This window comes from Myiozetetes cayanensis, unplaced genomic scaffold (assembly GCF_022539395.1).
Source record: "Myiozetetes cayanensis isolate MyiCay16 unplaced genomic scaffold, myiCay2020 scf1, whole genome shotgun sequence".
NCBI classification, from domain to species: Eukaryota; Metazoa; Chordata; class Aves; order Passeriformes; family Tyrannidae; genus Myiozetetes; species Myiozetetes cayanensis.
This window is the reverse complement of record NW_026086604.1, coordinates 130,749,085-130,767,613: the sequence shown is the minus strand read 5'-3', so window position 1 is coordinate 130,767,613 and position 18,529 is coordinate 130,749,085. Positions and strand designations below refer to the sequence as shown.

Below are 18,529 nucleotides of genomic sequence, written 5' to 3'. Positions count from 1 at the left end.
AGAGTGTAACCAATATCAGAACTTGTCAAAGATGTTCTGGTTCATATTACACATTTCAATAGTCTTTTGCCTGGAGTTATTTTAGAGAATGAGCTATTAAGAACATGGACAAGTTTATCCTTCTCCCTTCTCCCAAATAAATAGGAGTTAAAAAAAAAAAAAAAAAAAGATAAATAGGGGTGAAATTTCTTTTATGTAAAACAAAACTAATTTTCTTTGCCATGCATTTTGGCAACCAATTAGTATGGTTTGTCTGTGATATATTAATTACTTGAAAAGTAGCCTGAAAAGAATGGCCAAGCTATATTTCCTGTCAAAATATTTGAACACCATGAGATACAGCCATGGCCATGGACCATAAAGTGCAAACAATTGTTTTAGCAGTCTGCCAGCTAGTAGCTGTGAATAGCTCATATGGCAGCAATAAAGATGAAAATCCTTCAGTCAGACATGCCCACTTGATACTCAATTGTTTAAAATGTGTATTACCCACTTAAATTAAATGTACCTTGGATGATTAATTCTTGGTCATCTTTCTGTCTTGGAAAGGGGAAAGTCAGATGGAAGGCAAGGTAATGTTTTTATTTCCAAGAGTCCAGATCTCAACTACCAGATAAATGAGTGTCACAACAGCCATGAAGATGTTATGATAGATCTTAGGGTTTTCTTCTGCATGTTGTGGCTGACCACATCACAAAGAACCCATGTAAAATTACTGAAAAAATTTTTGAAAGGGCTCAGTCTTTCCTGGAACTTTTGCTCAGGGTCCTGATAGAACCAGGCCATAATTTTCCAATAGGAATAGCACTGAAATCAGTGTATGTTTTTTTATGTCCTCAACTTCTTCACAAATAACTGGGAATTCATTTGTTTTACTTCGAATTGGGACTTTGGCAGTGGTTTTGTTTGTTTATTTGTTTGTTTGTTTTTCATTTTTTCCTAACTTTTTTTATTTTCTAAAGATGCTTAATGCCATTCTTTCTGCTTGGAAAAGTGAGCCTTAACAAGGTTTTTAGCAGATTGCTTTCCTAATATACTTTTTTATTCCTGGTCTGGCTTTGGTGAAAGATAATTTTCCTCATTATCGTCCTGAACTGTGAATGATATTATTTATCAAGAGGGGTAAGCTGGTTTTAAATAGCTTCATGTGTGGTTTATGTTAGTTGCAGTGACTGACTGGAGCAGTCAGAGTTTGAGAAGGATGGGGAGAGAGAAAAACATTTGTGAACTCAAGGACTTAAAAGTGCACTCGAAAAGCATTGTATAGATTTGTGTGTCTTCACTGATATTTGAGTACAACTTGAGATCTTCATTCTTGGTGACTGAACCCAGTAATTATTTGGAGTATAATGCCTGGCTTTGCTCTTCAGCTGAACAAGCAAAGATAAGAATGGAAAGTAATGTCTGACAAATATGTGTGTGCAGAGATGTACAGGATATGGTTGAACGAGGCTGACCTAAGACAGAAAACAAAGCCAAAGTTCTACATGTGTCTTGGGCACTTGCTCAGCTCATCCTGACTCTCAGGAAAAAGGCTCAGTTAGCTGGCACCTGGCCACTCGTTAGGCCACTGTAATTTGGTTATGTTTGATTAGGGTATTAGTCTGCCTATATATGCCAATATATGTGTATGCAACTCTATAATATGTGTGTTTATTTGTAAATCAGCAGAAGACAGTTGGACTTTGTTTTTGAACAGTTCTACCCAGTGTTTCAAAGGAGTTTGGGTCTGAAACCCTATAAAGGACCTTTGTGTGCCTCCTTGGTAAAAAGTAAGCCTGTTCACATCAGTCAGCAGCAGTAACAGAAGGCCCTGGAGTGTGGATTTGCTTTTCCATTGCCTTTGGAGAGGCATGTATTTTATGTGATAGTTTCTTCCTTTCTTTTCTAAACACAAACATTATTACATAAAGACCTAGTTGTTAGGGATCCCAATTTTCCTTCAGTACGGAGAGATTGAAAGAAAAATCCCATGTTACATACGACACTATAGCTTGATTTTTGATTAATTAAAATTGTGGCAACTGAGTAATATCTCTTTATGGCAAAACCCATGGATATATTTTTCTGCATTATGCATGATTGCATGAGTGAGTGTTACAAAAGCTGGCATTTTTCTCTTCTGTTGGCTATTACAGTGGGTTACTGCCATTTATGGCATTTTTTTCAGAAGAGCAAACACATTCAGTACCAAAATCAGAAAGCAGATTGAATAGCTTTCAAAACCTCACACACTGGCAAAGCAAGATGTGTGATTGTCCTCAACAATTGCCTCCTTCTGTTTCTCATGAGCTACAAGTGTCTTCCAACTAAACTGAATTAATATTTTTTTCCAGACATATAATAATCACATATAGTATTAGACTGCATTCTGAGCTTTGGCAAAGGAGTCATAGAACATTTTTCCTGCTAACTTTGCTAAGTGTTCACTGAAGGAACTGTTTACTGCACAAGCACCCCCCTGCCAAATGTTGTTAGTGAGGTGAGTGCCAACTCTCTGCTGAAAGTAGAACACTATAAATTAATCCAGTTACCAGAAGAGAGTTGTCTGTCAAAAAACATGGGTTCATTTATACTTTTCTTAATCCCCATAGCAGCCAGCATACACACCATCTACACTTGGATTTATTTCTCTGTAGCCAGAAGTCTGACAGTCTGACATTTCTAAGGCAGTCACTTTTCTACCTTCTGCATTTATTCCCCCTTAGCTCATAAAGAATATTGTTGTGCAGTGCACAGCATCGAGTTTAAAATGGCACACTTGGGATATGAGGTTCTGTATGGATTCCTCCTGTGAAGGAAAACTTTAGTGAGGGAGGGAACCTGGAGTATTCTGTGGAAATTGTTATTAGAAGGGCTGATAAAACCATTTTGGCTTCTGTGTTGCTAATTTTACTGTAAGGGCCCTTACAGCACTAGTCACTATTACTGATTAGTAGTGCTGATCTAGTACATGTTTTAATGTTGTACAGACTGAAATCTAGTATTCAGGGTCTCAGCCCTGAGTGAATTAGAAAGGGCAGTGTTCCAACAGCTCTAATCATTAAGCGTGCACGACTCAGAGATTTACCCCTCCAAAATCAGGAGGAAATAATTAGTTAAAAATAAGTAACCATATAAATATACAGACATTTTCTTTTTAATTTTGTATTGCTTTTTCTATAATGTTCTGTTAGGAAAAACTCGGGTCACATTTCTAAGTCAGATTTCTAACCCTGCAGGCAGCATTCTCAAGAAATCATACAACTTACGGATCTGGGGTTTGATGATAAGCCCTACATATCATGAAACACTACAGAAACTGGCAACACAGCCAGGGTGTTATAAGGATTTATAAAGCAGCACAAGGTTTTTAAGGTGATCAGGACTAACCTGTTTATTGTATGTGTACATTAGAGCATGGACCACACAAATGACTAAAATTCTAGATAAAGACTTTAGTAGATCGTGATTTTAGGTACACTGGTGCATGAAACCTTTTTGACTTGTCAATACCAAAGTACAGCCCAATGGCAGAAAATTATCGACCTGTTTCTGTGTCATGTTTCTTTGTTCTTGTGATGAATTAGGAACATGAGTCTGGTAGCTACCTTTGGGAGGGTTTATCCCACAGAAAATGTTTTCAACAGGGGCCTTTCAGGTGACCAAGAGTACAGAAAAAACCACCATAAAAAACCCCCACCATTAAAAGTGAAAGTGTAGTGATAGAATGGGTAGAGAACAGACATGGAAATGACCAACCTTAGACAAAAAAAGGCCTGAACTGCAACTTCACCCCTTCCCCCAAATTGTTGTGCAATTGAAGAGTTAAGCATAAGTATTACTACACTGCATCTGTGATATGTTAGAAAACAGATTTCAGAGATCTGTGGCAACCAGCTTAAATGAGTGTGGTTAATCATAATATTTTTCTTGCTATTTCAGTTGTACTTACGATTAGTCTAAACCTGCCTGTTTGATAGGAACTGTATAAGAAATCTACTTCTTATAGTTGCAATCTGTACGACCTTAAATGGGGGAATGGAAGACCAGAGTGAGTCTCCAGGGACATCAAATACAGACTACAATTTTATGCCCCCCTCTTTGTTTTTTTTTCCCCCCATGGAGCTACATAATGTGAACCCTTTCTTAAATTAATTGAACTGTATCTTAAAAAACTGTGGACTTTTTTCCTTCCTTCTGCATCTGTTATGTTGGCTGCATAATTGCTCTAGAAACTCACTTCCTGATAGAAAGTTTTTCCTAATTTCTGTGCATCCATATTCATAGACATTTTTTAGCTTCAGAGCTTTTACTGTCACTGAGAATGTGTTTTATTTTTCTTCATGCTTGCTGATGTTTATCTGCACTTGCTAGGCTAGACAAGGTATGCTCTTCTAGAGTCTCTTGCCTACCAATCTAGTAATGTCCTGCTATCTCCACAATCACTGTCTTGCTTCTTCACATTTGATTTTCTGGAACATCAGTGACCATGTTTATCCACATTTTTCCAGGTGAAATGTCACCACTACCTTGTTCATTGGCATCAAGATTATCTGTTTTGCCTGAAAACACCTGACACAGCTCACATTTCTTCTCGCCCTTTTTGCAGCCAGATCACAAACTTTGCTTGTTGACTGTGATCCACTGATAGACAACAAATCTTCTTTCCAAAACAAGTCTTATGTATTATTATACAGCAAATATTTTTATTCCTAGTCCTTATGTCCATGCTTTCAAAACAGCTTCTTTTAAATTACTGCTTAGGTTCTGACTCAGCATCAGTCCACACTCTTTTCTTCTTTCCAGCTCATAATACCAAGGTGCTTCTACATTGCTCACAAAAATATTAGTGTAGTTGATTTCAGTATAGAACCTTAAGTGGAACTACTTTGTCCTCAGATTCTAAGGATTATACTGCTTTTCAACTGATTGTCACTTTTGGCCCAGAAAATGGAAAAAGAAATTTAGATATAAAATTCCGTCTGCCAGGTTTGATCATGAGGAATGTTTGAGAACAATGTAGCTTTTCCTCATAGCTAGAGACTGTATTCAGTTTCCACCACCACTGCTTTTCAGAAATTCAGGAATCCTACCTTTTTTGTTCAGCAGAACATCCCTTTCTGTTTCCTTTCTCTGCTTACCTGGGTTTTGGGACAAAGCCAACTTAGGCAGCTGAAACTGCTCTTATGTTGCGTATTTGTTACAGACACAGGGATCTGGTAAAAGCCAAACAAATCAACTCAAATGTAAGAAATCCCATGAAACAGCTGGATTCTGGTTTTAGTTTATAATGTTGATGTTCAGCAGTAAGTTGTGTCCTGGAAGAGTTATAATGCTCAGGATGTTTGCTCCTCTGCCTGCTGAAAATAGAAATTTCCTGTTAATTTAGAATACGTGTTAAATTAATTAATCCTTGTTTCTTTTCTTTTTAAAGTTTGCTCACACAACTACAGTTCTGAAACTGGAGTGCTAACATCTCCAAACTATCCCAATAAGTACCCTGTCCGGACTGAGTGCATATACACCATCACAGTGGGAATAAACAGACAGATTGTGCTGAACTTCACCGACTTTACCTTGGAAGGCAATAAACGCTGTACAGAGGATTATGTAGAAATCAGGCAAGGCTAATTATTTCTCTTGTCCTTATTACTGATAACCATGTAAATTGTCCAAATCCACTTAGGCGTGTTCACAAGCTTTGGTTTTAACTACACACCCCTGCAGTTAATGTGGGAAAGGACTTACCAGAGAACTTTAAAGGCTACCTTTTTCCTCCTGCCATCCTGCTCCCTTGTCAGCTTTCCCATTTGATGAATTACAGTTCTGAGAGCAAGTGCACTGCATTTTGGTTGTTTTTCTTAGTGCAGAAACAAAGAGTTTTATTGACTATTTTGTGATATATTCTCTATGGTATATGAAAAGTCATGGTAGATCAAGTGAAGTCCCAGATGACTGGAAAAGGGGAAATATTGTACTCATTTTTAAAAATGGTAGAAAAGGGGACCTGGGGAACTACTGGCCTGTCAACCTCATCCCTGTGCCTGGGAAGATCATGGAACAGATCCTCCTAGAAGCTATGCTAAGGCACATGGAGGACAGGAAGATGAATTGAGACACCCAGCATGGCTTCTAAAAGGGCATTCTTAACCTACCTAGTGGCCTTCTATGATGGAGTGACTTCATCAGTGGATGAGTGAAGTGAGTCTTCGTGGTCTTTGACACCGTACCCCACAACAGTTTTGTCTCCAAATTGGAGAGAAATGGATTTGATGGGTGAATGGTTCAGAAGATGAGGAACTGGTTGGATTGTCAATGGCTTGATGTGTAGATGGAGATTGCTGACCAGTGGTGTCTCTCAGGGTCTCTACTGCGACCAGTGTTATTTAATATCTTCATTAATGACATAGATGAAGGGGCTGAGTGCACCCTCAGCAAGTTTACAGGTGATACCAAGCTGAGAGATGCAGTTGACACATCTGAAGGACAGGATGCCATCCAGAGGAACCTGGACAAGCTTGGCAGTGGGCCCATGTGAACCTCGTGAGGTTCAAGGCCAAGTGCAAGGTCTGCAGCAAGATCCTGCTCCTGGGTTGGAGCAACTCCCAGTATCAGTACAGGCTGGGGAATGAATGGATCAAGAGGGGCTCTGCAGAGAAAGACTTGCAGGTGCTGGTAGATGGAAAATTGGACATGACCTGGCAATGTGCACTTGCAGCCCAAAAAGCCATATCCTGGGCTGCATCAAAAGCAGCACGGCAAGCAGATTGAGGGAGGTGATTCTGCCTCTCTACTCTGCTCTGATGAGATCCCACATGGAATACTGCATCCAGCTCTGGGAGCCCCCAACATAAGAAGGACATGGACATGTTGGAACAAGTCCACAGGAGGGCCATGGAGACAATCAGAGGGCTGGAGCAGTCTCATATGAAGAAGGGCTGAGAGAGTTTGGGTTGTTCAGAAGAAATTTTTACAATGGGCGTGGTGAAGCCCTGGAACAGGTTACCCAGAGAATTGGCGGATGCCCCATCCCTGGAAACATTCAAGGTCAGGCTGGACAAGGCTCTGAGCAGGCTGGTCTAGTTGAAGATCTCCCTGCTTATTGCAGATGGGGTAGTACAGATGAGCTTTAAGGTCCCTTCCAACCCAAATTATTCTATGATTTGTAATTCTATATTCTGTTGTATGTTTATAGTCTTTAGACAGCAGTTACTCTGGGATGTACCATTAAACTTAGGACATTAGCCAAGTGCTTTCTAGGATATTTTACAGGACAAAGACAAGCAGAAGAAATGCAGGAAGGTTACCTGCATGCCTACATACAGCAGCACTAAGTACATGTCCTTTCTACCATGTGGCTGTAGATGGCATTTGCACTTTGCAGTGTTGGTGCATCATTCTTGTCCTCCTGAGCCAGCTCTCTGGGTGAACCATGTCTGCAGAATGCCGGAGTGTTTTTTTCACTCTGAGCATGCCATGAGTTTCCATTACCCCACTAAGCACCATGATAAAGCTGATTCTGAACATTATACCAGATATTCTGTAAGGATTATTCCTTGGTAGGTAGTACTTTATTTTTTAAAAACAAACAAAAATCTGCTTGCTGAAGTTGCAGTATTGAGATTTTGAATTCCAGCTGAATTAGCTGCGGGTTTTTTTCAGCTGTACATACAAACTGGAGAAAAGTATGAAAACCTGAAAAGCTTTTTCAATATTTTCTAAGCAATGTGTTTTGGTTTTTAGTTTTTAAAACAACAATCTGAGATTAAATTTAATCTAACTTTATTTTAACAATTAGCACTTTATTTGGGGAAACTTGAATTGTAACAGGGGTGACCTTTTTTTCACTTTTTCACCTTGAGAACTGAAAACATTCATTTATTGTATAAATCTAACTCTGTTTTCACTGTGAAGAGCTCAGCAGTAGTAAAAAGATTTTAAAATACAACCAGAACATTGCTAAGTGCAATTCAGCACATTGCTGCTTCCATAACTGGATTTCCAAAGTGTCTCATCAAACGTGATACCATTAGAAGGGGAAGCTAGATAAGTCTTAGGTGAAGTGTCACTCTGATTTCTTGTCCTGAGGTGTCCTCTGATAACTTGCATTCAGTCAGCTAAGAAAATTGTTCATCTGACCACAGCTGCAGAGGCTGAGATGCAAGTGAGGGAACGTTCTGGCACAGTTCTTCAACTGCCAGTAACATGAGCAAGCAGTTTAAGCTGGGAGGATGACCAGAAAACAGTGGCGAGGTCTAAGTAGAAATTTCTCTCAAAAGCAGGTATAAATCTGTCAAAATGTAATTAAAAGTATTACTGTCCGCTAAAAAAGCATCATATCAAGATCCCACCCATGTATAGATGCAAGTTTATTTATTATTGTCCTAATGACCCATAGGGTGTTTGCAGTGTGAAAGTTTTTGAAGATAAGGTTAGAAAGCAATTGATAAACACATTGTCACCATCTTTTTTATTGCCATGAGAGATGTGCGGGAGGCAAAATAGAACATTAACTGTGCATCCTGATTACAGTGTTAAAAAATGTTCCTGGAAGTATTACTTAATTTAAAAATAGGAAAATAAGCGGTTGTACAATTTTGAAGACTAAGAAAATATTTCAAAATGCACATCATAAATTAAATATTTCAAAATGTGCGTCATTCAGTAAAATGAATTCAGAAATGAATTCTCATTTTTGTGGTGGCAAATAAACATGGGGGGTTTTAATAAGTCACCTCATCTAGTTTTGTGCCAGGCTAACCAGTGAGCAATGAAACTATTGTTTCAAATTAAAGGATTACCTTTGGTACCACCCAGTAGAATACAAGAGCAAGTCCTGCCCTTTGCAGCACTGATTCTACCTGAGACACTTCTTGAGCCTGTTATTATGTTGACACCCTCTGGACAGGCTGCTCAGATGAGAGAGTGACTTACTCAGCAAGCAGGCGACTGTGGTAGAGCTTCTTACTGAAAGTATCAGGAATCCTCTAGTATTTGGTAGTGATATTGCTGCGGAAGATGAAGAGCCAGGACGAGGCTTTCCCAGGCTCGAAAGAATCCCAATATTTTGGATTTGTTAAGATTTCTTATGGTTTCCCTCTTTGACCCAAGGTTTTTATTCTCTCTCATTCTAGAGATGGAGGCTATGAAACTTCTCCTCTTCTTGGAAAATACTGTAGTACAGACTTGCCTCCTGTTATAATCTCTCATGGTAACAAGCTGTGGATAAAGTTTGTAAGTGATGTATTTGGCACCGAAAAGGGATTTTCGGCGGAGTGGGATGGTACATCAGCAGGTAAAATGACTGCATCAAGTACAGAACTATTTTACACATCTAATTTTTGATCCTTTGTGTTTAATTTGTTGCCTTTTTCCCCACATCTTTTCTGCTTCCCATCTTCTAAAATCTGTTCTCCAATTATATAGTAACATCTATACATGTTGTTAAGATAAAGGATCCAACTTTCTTGATCCTTGGGCTTTCTTTTTCACTACGGGCAAGGACGTACTATTCACTAGATAAAATGTTGCATCAATTATCTCATATGTTTAGGAAGGTGGTAATCAAGAATTTAATTGAGAGGTTTCTATTTGAAGGTTAACTGCCTATCAGAAGCACTTTTCAAATTAGATAGTTAATATTTCTGTGTGCTATGGGCTCTCTTCTGCTTACAATGCTAATGGCTAGATGCAGAATTTTTGGGGCATTGCTCTAGATGTTCAGAGCATGTGAAGGAGGTCAGTAATGAGAATCTCACACATCATGCCCAGTTCTCTACTCTTATATACGTTAAGTGTTCGTTTGGTTTCTTTGCCATTTTCAGGTTGTGGTGGGACTTTGATGACAGCTTCTGGCATCTTCATGTCTCCCAACTACCCTATGCCATATTACCACAATTCAGAGTGCTACTGGTTACTCAGAGGAAGCCGAGGAAGCCCATATGAAATCCAGTTTGAGCAGTTCCATTTAGAGTATCACCCCAAGTGCACCTTCGATTACCTTGCAGTACGTACCCCGTGATGCTTTGCTCTGTAAGGGGGTATGATGGGCACACAGGCAAGGGAAAACACAGAACCTTGGCTTTCAAGTGTTACTGGGTGAACAGACCCAGAAAAGAAAAGCTCCTTGCTGATGTGCTACCTTCATATCACACAGCCGTGAGAGGCAAGGCAGCAATGTTTGTGTAGCTGCTGGTAAGAAAAGCATTTATGTCTAGATAGAAAGGCCACTGAGACAAGAATCTATATATTTTAAATGTGCTGTATTTTGAACCAAGGCTTTAGTATGCTTTTTTAGTAAATTACATGAAAAAAAGCACAGCAGTGTCAAAAACCCTATTGTTAATTCCAAATTTCATATTTGAATTGTTGCGTAAATTATTCGAATATTTTTAATAAAGCTGAAATGGAGTGAAGGTTTTGCCTCTTGGTGAGCAAGCCCCTCAAAACCCACCAGTATTCAGTTACTGGTTTCCTGTTTTTCCACTGATTTGCTTGTTTCTGAAATGCCTGTCAGGCTTCCTCTGCACAGAAATAGAGTTTAACCCCTTGTATACCCAGTAACAATTCCCTAAGCAGACATTTTGCAGTGGGAAATTACTTGGGTTTGTAATGCCCTCAGCTTTATTCTATTTATCTTTTAATTTTTTTTCAGGTATATGATGGCAATAGCAGTAATGCTTTCCAGCTAGGTAAATTTTGTGGGAATCAGATACCAGAACTCATCCATTCCAGTGGAGACACTGTGTTTGTAAAACTAAGGACAGACAACAGTCTGCAAGGTGGAGGTTTCTTGGCCAAATACAAACAGGGTAAGTAAGTAAAAGAAGATGAGAACAAGTTTCAACAGTTCATGTTGTTCATGAAACTTATTGCAGCCCACGATCTTACCTATTCATGAGCAGAGGACAATGTGTACAGCATATTACTGACCCAAATTCTCTAGTCTGCTACAGTTACAGAACAGAGAGCTAAAAATTATCTGCCCATTTCCTTGCAATGGAGATCATCTCCTGCTTAAGAGAAAGCTGGTGAGGTGTATCTACTTTTATTACCAGCATCAGTGGCACTTACCACTCCAGATTTACTCAGAATAACGAGTGCTGGAAGTCCATAACAGGATAGATTGGACTGTTCTTTCTCTTCTGCTCATCCAGTCTCTTGACTTTTAAAAAGGGAAGGCAGATACAGCAAGCTTCTCTGATTTTCTAGCTGCTTGTGAGGCAGGATGGCAAAGGATAGTTGAGTTGCTGTCAGCCATCCTGCATCGTTGTAGGTGCTTGGGATAAGTTAGCCTACCTGGGACACTTTAAAAAAGTTTCATTTTTTATATCTTGTGGTAAGGGTCATATTTTTGTTGCAAATACTTTTTTTGTAAAATTGGTCTACCCCAGAAATATCAGAATAATAACATCTGGAGAAAAAATCCAAGAAGACACATGACAAATTATTTTATTCACAGTCTTAATCTTGAATATAGTCCCAGTACTTACTTTTCTCCTCATACACTTTATACTTTTTATATGTTTAAATGCACATTGGAAGATACATAACTTCACCACATACAAAATGATTCACAAGCATCTTTGTGCACCCTAAATAGGACATGCCCAAGTGATAGGGATTGCTGTAGGTTTACAGACATTTAGTTGGACAATAGTAAATGGATTACATCAAAACCAAAGCTATTCATCCTCACATGACACATACAATAATTAGAAGAGTGGGGAAGCTTTGGCTCCCTAATTCCTTACAGATATCACAGATTCATCTACCATATACTTTTCAGACTGCAATGTCAAGAAGATATATTGGAAGAGGTTCCCCCTCCCTTTCATTAATTAAACAGAAAGAGCACTTTCAAAGCACTCAGATGAAGAACCTGAGCTATCAGATAATGTGATTTACATTCATATTTAATTCCTGAAGATGCATCAGAGAAGGCTTTTAATGGCTTGCCCAAAAGCTAAAATTATGTATGCAGTATGGTGTAAAATAAGGATGCCAGATACGTTTACATGTACATGAAAGAAATGTAATGATGAATTGAAAAACATTGCAAGGAAAACATGGTATCAAGTTAACATTCAAAGGCACCTTTGTGCCTGATATGTTTCTGATAAAATCTTAGTGGCAGGGAGTAGCAGATTTTACCCATCTTGCATTCTTCAAAATCCATTTTGTGCTCTTCATTCTGTCCTTTCAAAGAGTTGTTGCTTCAGTGTAGCTTTGCAGACAAGCTCCTCTCTACCTGACCCTGACCTTCAGCTGTATCCCAAGCATTTCAAAGTACTAAAAACACAGACCTTGCTGCTCTTTAAATTGTTTGGAAAGAATAAAAAATGTGCAGGAGGTAGGTGTGCTACCCTCAGTGACAAACAATAGAACAGTTATGCAAGTGAATTTCAGCCATTTCTGCTGTTCAAACACTGCAGATTTGCTGTACAAAGCAAAGAACCTGTCCTACTCCCCTCCTGCTGCCCACTTCTCTGTGCATTACACTGCTCTGCTCCTGATACACATGGCATGCTGCTTCCAGACAAGGGATTGCCCACACTGATATTTTCTGTCTTTGTGGCAAGGTGGATATAGGAAAATGAGACTCACTGACCCGATACTATAATTGTAATTTCATTCTTTATCTAGTTTAGTTTATTTTCATTTTCTTGGCACTTCAAGGAAAGCTCTTATTATTCCAGGTAAGTGTCTGGTTCTTATGCTAGGGTTCTATTGGATGTCTCAAAAGAAAAATCACGGCTCTTTTTAAAAAAACATTCATAATCACTTCCTGTTCCTGGAGCCAGAAAGCCCAATACTCGTAGTGTACTTTCCATTTGTTGTTTTAGCCATGATGATAATTTTTTCCTAGTTTGCTGAAATGAACCACTTCAATCTATTTGTTCATCTTTGTTGAGCATCCTTCCCAAATTGTTTCACACAACAGGGCAAATTTCTGCCATTATCTGTCAGAATGTGTTCAGGAATAACCACGTATTTAGAATTAAAGGAAACTGCCAAAATATATATGTACTACATATACTGACAAGGCTGCAAGTGTCAGAAAAGAAGGTCATAATAGAGCTGAAGGATTCGAGTTTGGAAAGTCTGGATCTGGTTTGGAACATATAAATATGTTCTTCAGCAGGTCACAATTCTCTTTCTATATGACTTCTCTAATCTGAATAAAATTATTTCTCACCTTGTAATACTATCAGTAACTTAAATTTGTAATTTTTTGAGTTATTGGATCATTGCACAAATATGATCTATTATCACTTCTTTTTCAGTTTGCCATGAAGTACTGACTGTTAATCGTAGCCATGGCGTATTGGAAAGTTTAAATTATCCAAATAATTACCCACTGCATGAGCACTGCAGCTGGACCATCCAGACTACCAAGGGGAACACTCTCAACTATAGCTTCACGGCCTTTGATTTAGAAGATGGCTCGGACTGTAACCGTGACTTCTTGAAGGTAAGTAGAAACAAGAAAAATTAGGTCTCCATCAATAAAGAAAAATAATAAGGCTTGCAGAAGAGCAAGGGAAATTTATCATGTCTAAATGTAACCACTAAAACTCAAGTGTTAAATCCAAATGATTTGACCCTGTTTCCTCTGTGATCAGTAGGGAGAAGCATTGCTGCCCTAAGACAGGTCTGTGCAAATGGGAGGATGAATCCCTTTGCAGGTGCCTTGGTTTGCTATACTCCGGCTACCACCTGAGATTAGGGGCACTGGCTTTTATAGGTGAAGTGAGATGTCATGATTCCAACTTCATGTAAAGCAGAAGAAATCCTGGGATTAGTAAACTGACTGCAAAAAGGCAATGAGCCCAATTATTTTCCTTTTGTTTTTACCTGAGAAGGAGCGGGGTGGGTTCAAAAACTTTAGTATGTATTATTTCTACATTTTTAAAGGGAGGGTTGCAGTGTCTCCTGTTTATATTTTTCTTTTCATAATTCATCTGCCTCTTTAAAGGGACCGAAAGAAAATTAAGGTATCCATAAATAAAATGTGACGTTTTTTAGCCAAATAAAGCATCCAGTCAACCTAAAGACAAGTACCCTTTATTTTCATTTCCTGAAAAAAAAATAAAGATCTCTAGGACAGAGAAGATATTTTCTTAACATTTTCTAGGATAACTTAAAAGATATTTTCTCTCAGTGTTGTGCTTAGTACTGTGGGAAGTAGATTGTAGTCATGATCAGTGCTATACTGTGGGTTATAATATCCTGCCTACTCTTTTGCTGTTTTACTGAACTCATCCATCCTTCAGATCTCACCCTTGTACAGGATGCCAGCCTGTAGCTGCTGTGCTCTATTTAGGTTTTTGCTTTAGAGGAGATGAAATTTAGAGAAGTGTTAGAAAGACTACTTATAGCCAGGAAGAGGAGGACTATGGAATAGTGCCCATATTTCTGGGGATACTTAATCACACTGGGGTCTTGCAGAAAGTTCAACAACAGGCCTGGTGATGATGAACAGGCCTGGGCTAATCTGTTCCATGTAGATATCCTCTCTCGTTCCCTCTACCTCCCTACTAGGGCAGCTTTCACAGCTCAAAATTGGTAATAAACTGGCAAAAGTGATGTTCTTCCAGCTTTCTTCTCTTTGTGGCCAGGAATGGTAAGAAAGAACAGACATGTGAAGAAAATAAATAAGGGAGCACTATATTGAGAACTAACTATTAAACCTTGCTTTGTTTTTGTGAGGAGGCTGAAAAAGAAACACTGGAGCCAGTGCTAGTCTCAAGATGCCTGAGCCCTTGACCCATGAAAAGCAGGAGCCTTGCACACAGTAGCCAGCCAGTGAGGAGTCAGAAACTTGCCAGAAGACACTATTCTAGATGTAAGTCAAGGCTGGAGGAATAATGCCAGAGGCGAGGAACCTGATCCAAAGCACTTAAAAGAACAGAAATAAAACATATCTGAGGGAGTGAGGAGACAGGGAGCACTCTTTGTTTTAACAACTTTTCAGTGCTTTCAATCAAAGAAAATACAGACTGAAAGAGGTTTAAAAAGGGAAATACAAGGGGAAAAGAGAATCATGGAAGTGTGTTAAGGAGGCTTTAATTTGTCAGTCCTGTGACATTACTTACAAATCTTTCTCCAAATGCCATTAAGAAATACCACTTGGAAAAGATGTTCTCATTTGGTTGTTGCATGCTGTACAAATATGTGCCATAGTGTAAAAAGGAGAACAAGGTTGAACCAGCCAGGGAACTGAACACTGTTTGCTCCCACCCTGCCTCTTGCGAAAGGGGAGCATATTGTTGAGGCTGGGAGTGCTCTGTGGTGTAAGGGAAAGGGGGAGTCATCTGGAACAAGTGTACAGTTCACTTTCTAAGCAGACTGCAGATACTTGGGACTTTTCTGATTGAAATCCATGTGGAGTCTGACACCACTGCAAATTGGAAAAAAGGTTATTTAAAAGAAACCTCATAGCTGCTCAGCTAAAGTAGATTACTTTTCTGACACATGCTAGTTTTGAGATTCCTTTATTGCAAAGAGGCCTAAGAGGGGAGAGTTCCAATGGTCTGGCTGGGTATAATAGAAATATAATCCTGCTCACTGTGGTCTAAGTGGGTGATACATGGATCATATGCCAGAGCCATTCACCATTTTCTTGAAGGAAATGGGAAGCTGCTGCTCAGACAGTTTCCGTGTAGCTGCACTCACAATCCAGAGTGACCACTGGTGCTGATCCAAGTGCTCTTTTCCCTGGCAGCTTTTCAGTGTCCTTTTTCTCATCTCCTTTTGGGTTTGGTGGCATCAGCTCTGCCACCTCAGCCCCTTGCAGCAGGTAGCAACACTCTGTTTGCCCTCTTAGCTCTGTGGCAGCTCTGACAGTAGCAGCATGTTGCACCGTGGCAGCTAGCAGATGGCAGGCTTGGTGACAATATTTGCTGCTGCTTGCTGGGAGGCTGGGGATAGGAAGGACAAGAGTTAGTTTTCAGGTTGGATGAGGTAATGATCACAATTGTAGTGGTAGAAGGAGTAAGGGAGGGTTGTATGTGATGGAAAAGGACAAGATTAAATGTTGCAGAGGTGTTATGGCAGGGACATTACCTGCCTTAGCAGATTACAATCAAGAAATGGCAGTTGCAAAAAAAAAAAACAAAACAAACCAAACCAAAACAAAAAAACCAAACCAGTACAAGAAACAGATTTAATGCATGTGGACATATTTTTATGATATTGCAAATATCTCAAAATAACGGTCTGATTGTTTTGAAATATTTCTGAATTCTGAAGGAGAAAATCATGGGGTGGGGACAGCTAGACTGAGCAATCTATGTTGTTGAGTACTGCTGGACTTGGCCTGCTGGACACTGTGGTTTTGGTCCCAGTCTCCATACTGGAAAAGGGCCTGTTCTTCAGCTTTGTGTTTAATTATGACTTACACTCTGACCCAAACCTACATGTAGCATATAAGAAGAAAATTTTGCCTCGTGACTGATTCAGTCTGATATACACAGAATATGTTAATTTGCTATTTGGTCCCTGGCTTAGTCCACATATGAGCCAGAAGTTGAATATGTAGAGTGATGACAATACCAAAAGTTTCTACATAGGAGTATTCCTAGTGATTGTCAGTTACCAGAGACATTGTCATCCTGTAGAGCAAATAACTGTTTCCCATACAGGACAAGTAAAAATATAGTCAGATGCCCAGAGAGTATGAGTAAGTACAAGTGCAACGTGTGGCTGTCCCAGACTGAAATGCAGTCACAGCTGTACAATGAGAAGTCAGCTGTGTATTGTGTTATGTATTTCCTTTTCTCCTTTGATCATGGGATGCTTCTCGTCAGCCAGGCCACTGTTCCACCAGCTGGCTGGTGTTACTCATGGTAAGCAGCAATCCCTCTGCACAGGAAACACTTATGGGCTTTGACTCACTCTGATCTGGGCAGGGCCTGCATCTCCACCGCTTTAGTATCTACTACTATTTATACTGTGTTCAAGTAGGAAGGAAAAAGCCCTGCTCTTCTGATTTCATGGCAATTTTCTGCCCGGATGCTTAAGTGCCAGAAACTGAGAAGGGGTAGTGTGGGAAGAAGTCAAAACTGCAGTTCTTTACAATGTCAGTCTATAGCCTGAACCTCATATAAGCACTTTCTCAACAAATGAGCAATGTGCAGTGTTTCTTGGCCTGTCAGAGGATGCTGGCTCATTGCTCATAGGAAGTGTGACATTTTGGAAGGAGTTTTATAGCAAAGTTTCAAGAATATGAGATTAATTGCTTCTGATAAAGACATATACAGAAGGGGGAATGATAAGATACAAGGCATACCAAATAGCAGACTGGTTCCTAATGATGCTTCACTAACTGTAATTAGATTGGATGGTCTTTAAATTATATTGCATGCTGTGGCTTGGCTAAATGACCTAACATTAGGCTTTCTAGAGGAGTCATCAGGCTGTAACCAGTGAGATATTGCAGACAATGACATAGAAATGTCATTCTTTCCTCTACATTCATCAGGTTATTAGCTGAACAAGCATGTGTTTAATTCCCCGTCTTTAATGAAGAATTACCTTCTTCTTCTGCATGGTAAAACATAATCTCTATGGAAGCAAAGCTCTTTTGTAAGTAAGGAGAATGTCATGTTTTTGTTCTGAAGATCAGTCTTGCAGTAGAACGGAAATTTACTCCTTCCTTATCCAAGAAAAATATTATTTGAAAACCACTAATCTTTTTCTTTCAACCACGATCTGACTCTCTCTTCTTCTTCTCAGAAAGTACAACCATCCCTTGAAGTCCAGTCTGTTTAGTCTCTGCTTTTAATAAGTACAGGAAAGAGCTTGCCCAGCCTTTTGCAAGATGCCACCAGCCTGATAAGCAGATAGCAAACTTGTCATGAAGCAAGACAAGTTTCAGAGCTCTCTGAGTTTCACCCCTTTGGTCTGTGCACTTTTGATCTAGTGTCAAAGATGTAATTATAATTGGGTTAATGCAAAAGTACATCTTATGGGGGCAAAGAGTGGCCTGATAATAACAAATGCCTTTCTTCTGCTGCAGGGTAGGACAGAATTCCTCTTTGGACTAAAGCACTTCCTTGCTTGCTTACTGTCACTGTACTTAAGCACTCAAGACTCTTTCAGCAGTGAGGCTCAGAGTGGTTAAAATACCATTGCACACTTACATGTGGAATATTATCAGATGAATACAGGAATTAATATGGCATCTGCTCCTGAAAATGGTTTCATTTCCTTCTGGTGGTAACAGGATGTCCCCTTTTTTTTTTTTTTTTTAAACCACAGTAGCATTCCAGGGATGTGCCATAATATCCTTTTCCTCCATCTGGGAATACTGCATTAGATAATTGTTGCTCACACTCATCTGGTCATACTTTTTTTTTTAATTAGCTTAACATAAAAATATCTTACGCTGTTTCTAGTATTACTCCCTCTTGTAATTAGTAAATATGCTTAAACCATATTAGGAGATTATTAATATTATATTTTATTCATGGGTGTGTCTTTTTAAAGTGCTGCAGGAACTCTCCAAGCACAGACAATGGCTTTGCTTTTGGCTGTGCATTGA

General features: G+C 39.2%; 1 protein-coding gene across 1 annotated transcript in view; it reads left to right on the top strand.

Annotated features, from left to right (window-relative positions):
* Nucleotides 1-18,529, top strand: part of CUBN (cubilin) — a 143,044-nt gene that overhangs the window by 29,897 nt on the left and 94,618 nt on the right. Inside the window, 5 exon segments of the mRNA XM_050324671.1 lie at nt 5,417-5,603; nt 9,117-9,277; nt 9,807-9,988; nt 10,637-10,793; nt 13,269-13,456. Coding sequence (XP_050180628.1) covers nt 5,417-5,603; nt 9,117-9,277; nt 9,807-9,988; nt 10,637-10,793; nt 13,269-13,456 — 875 coding nt within the window.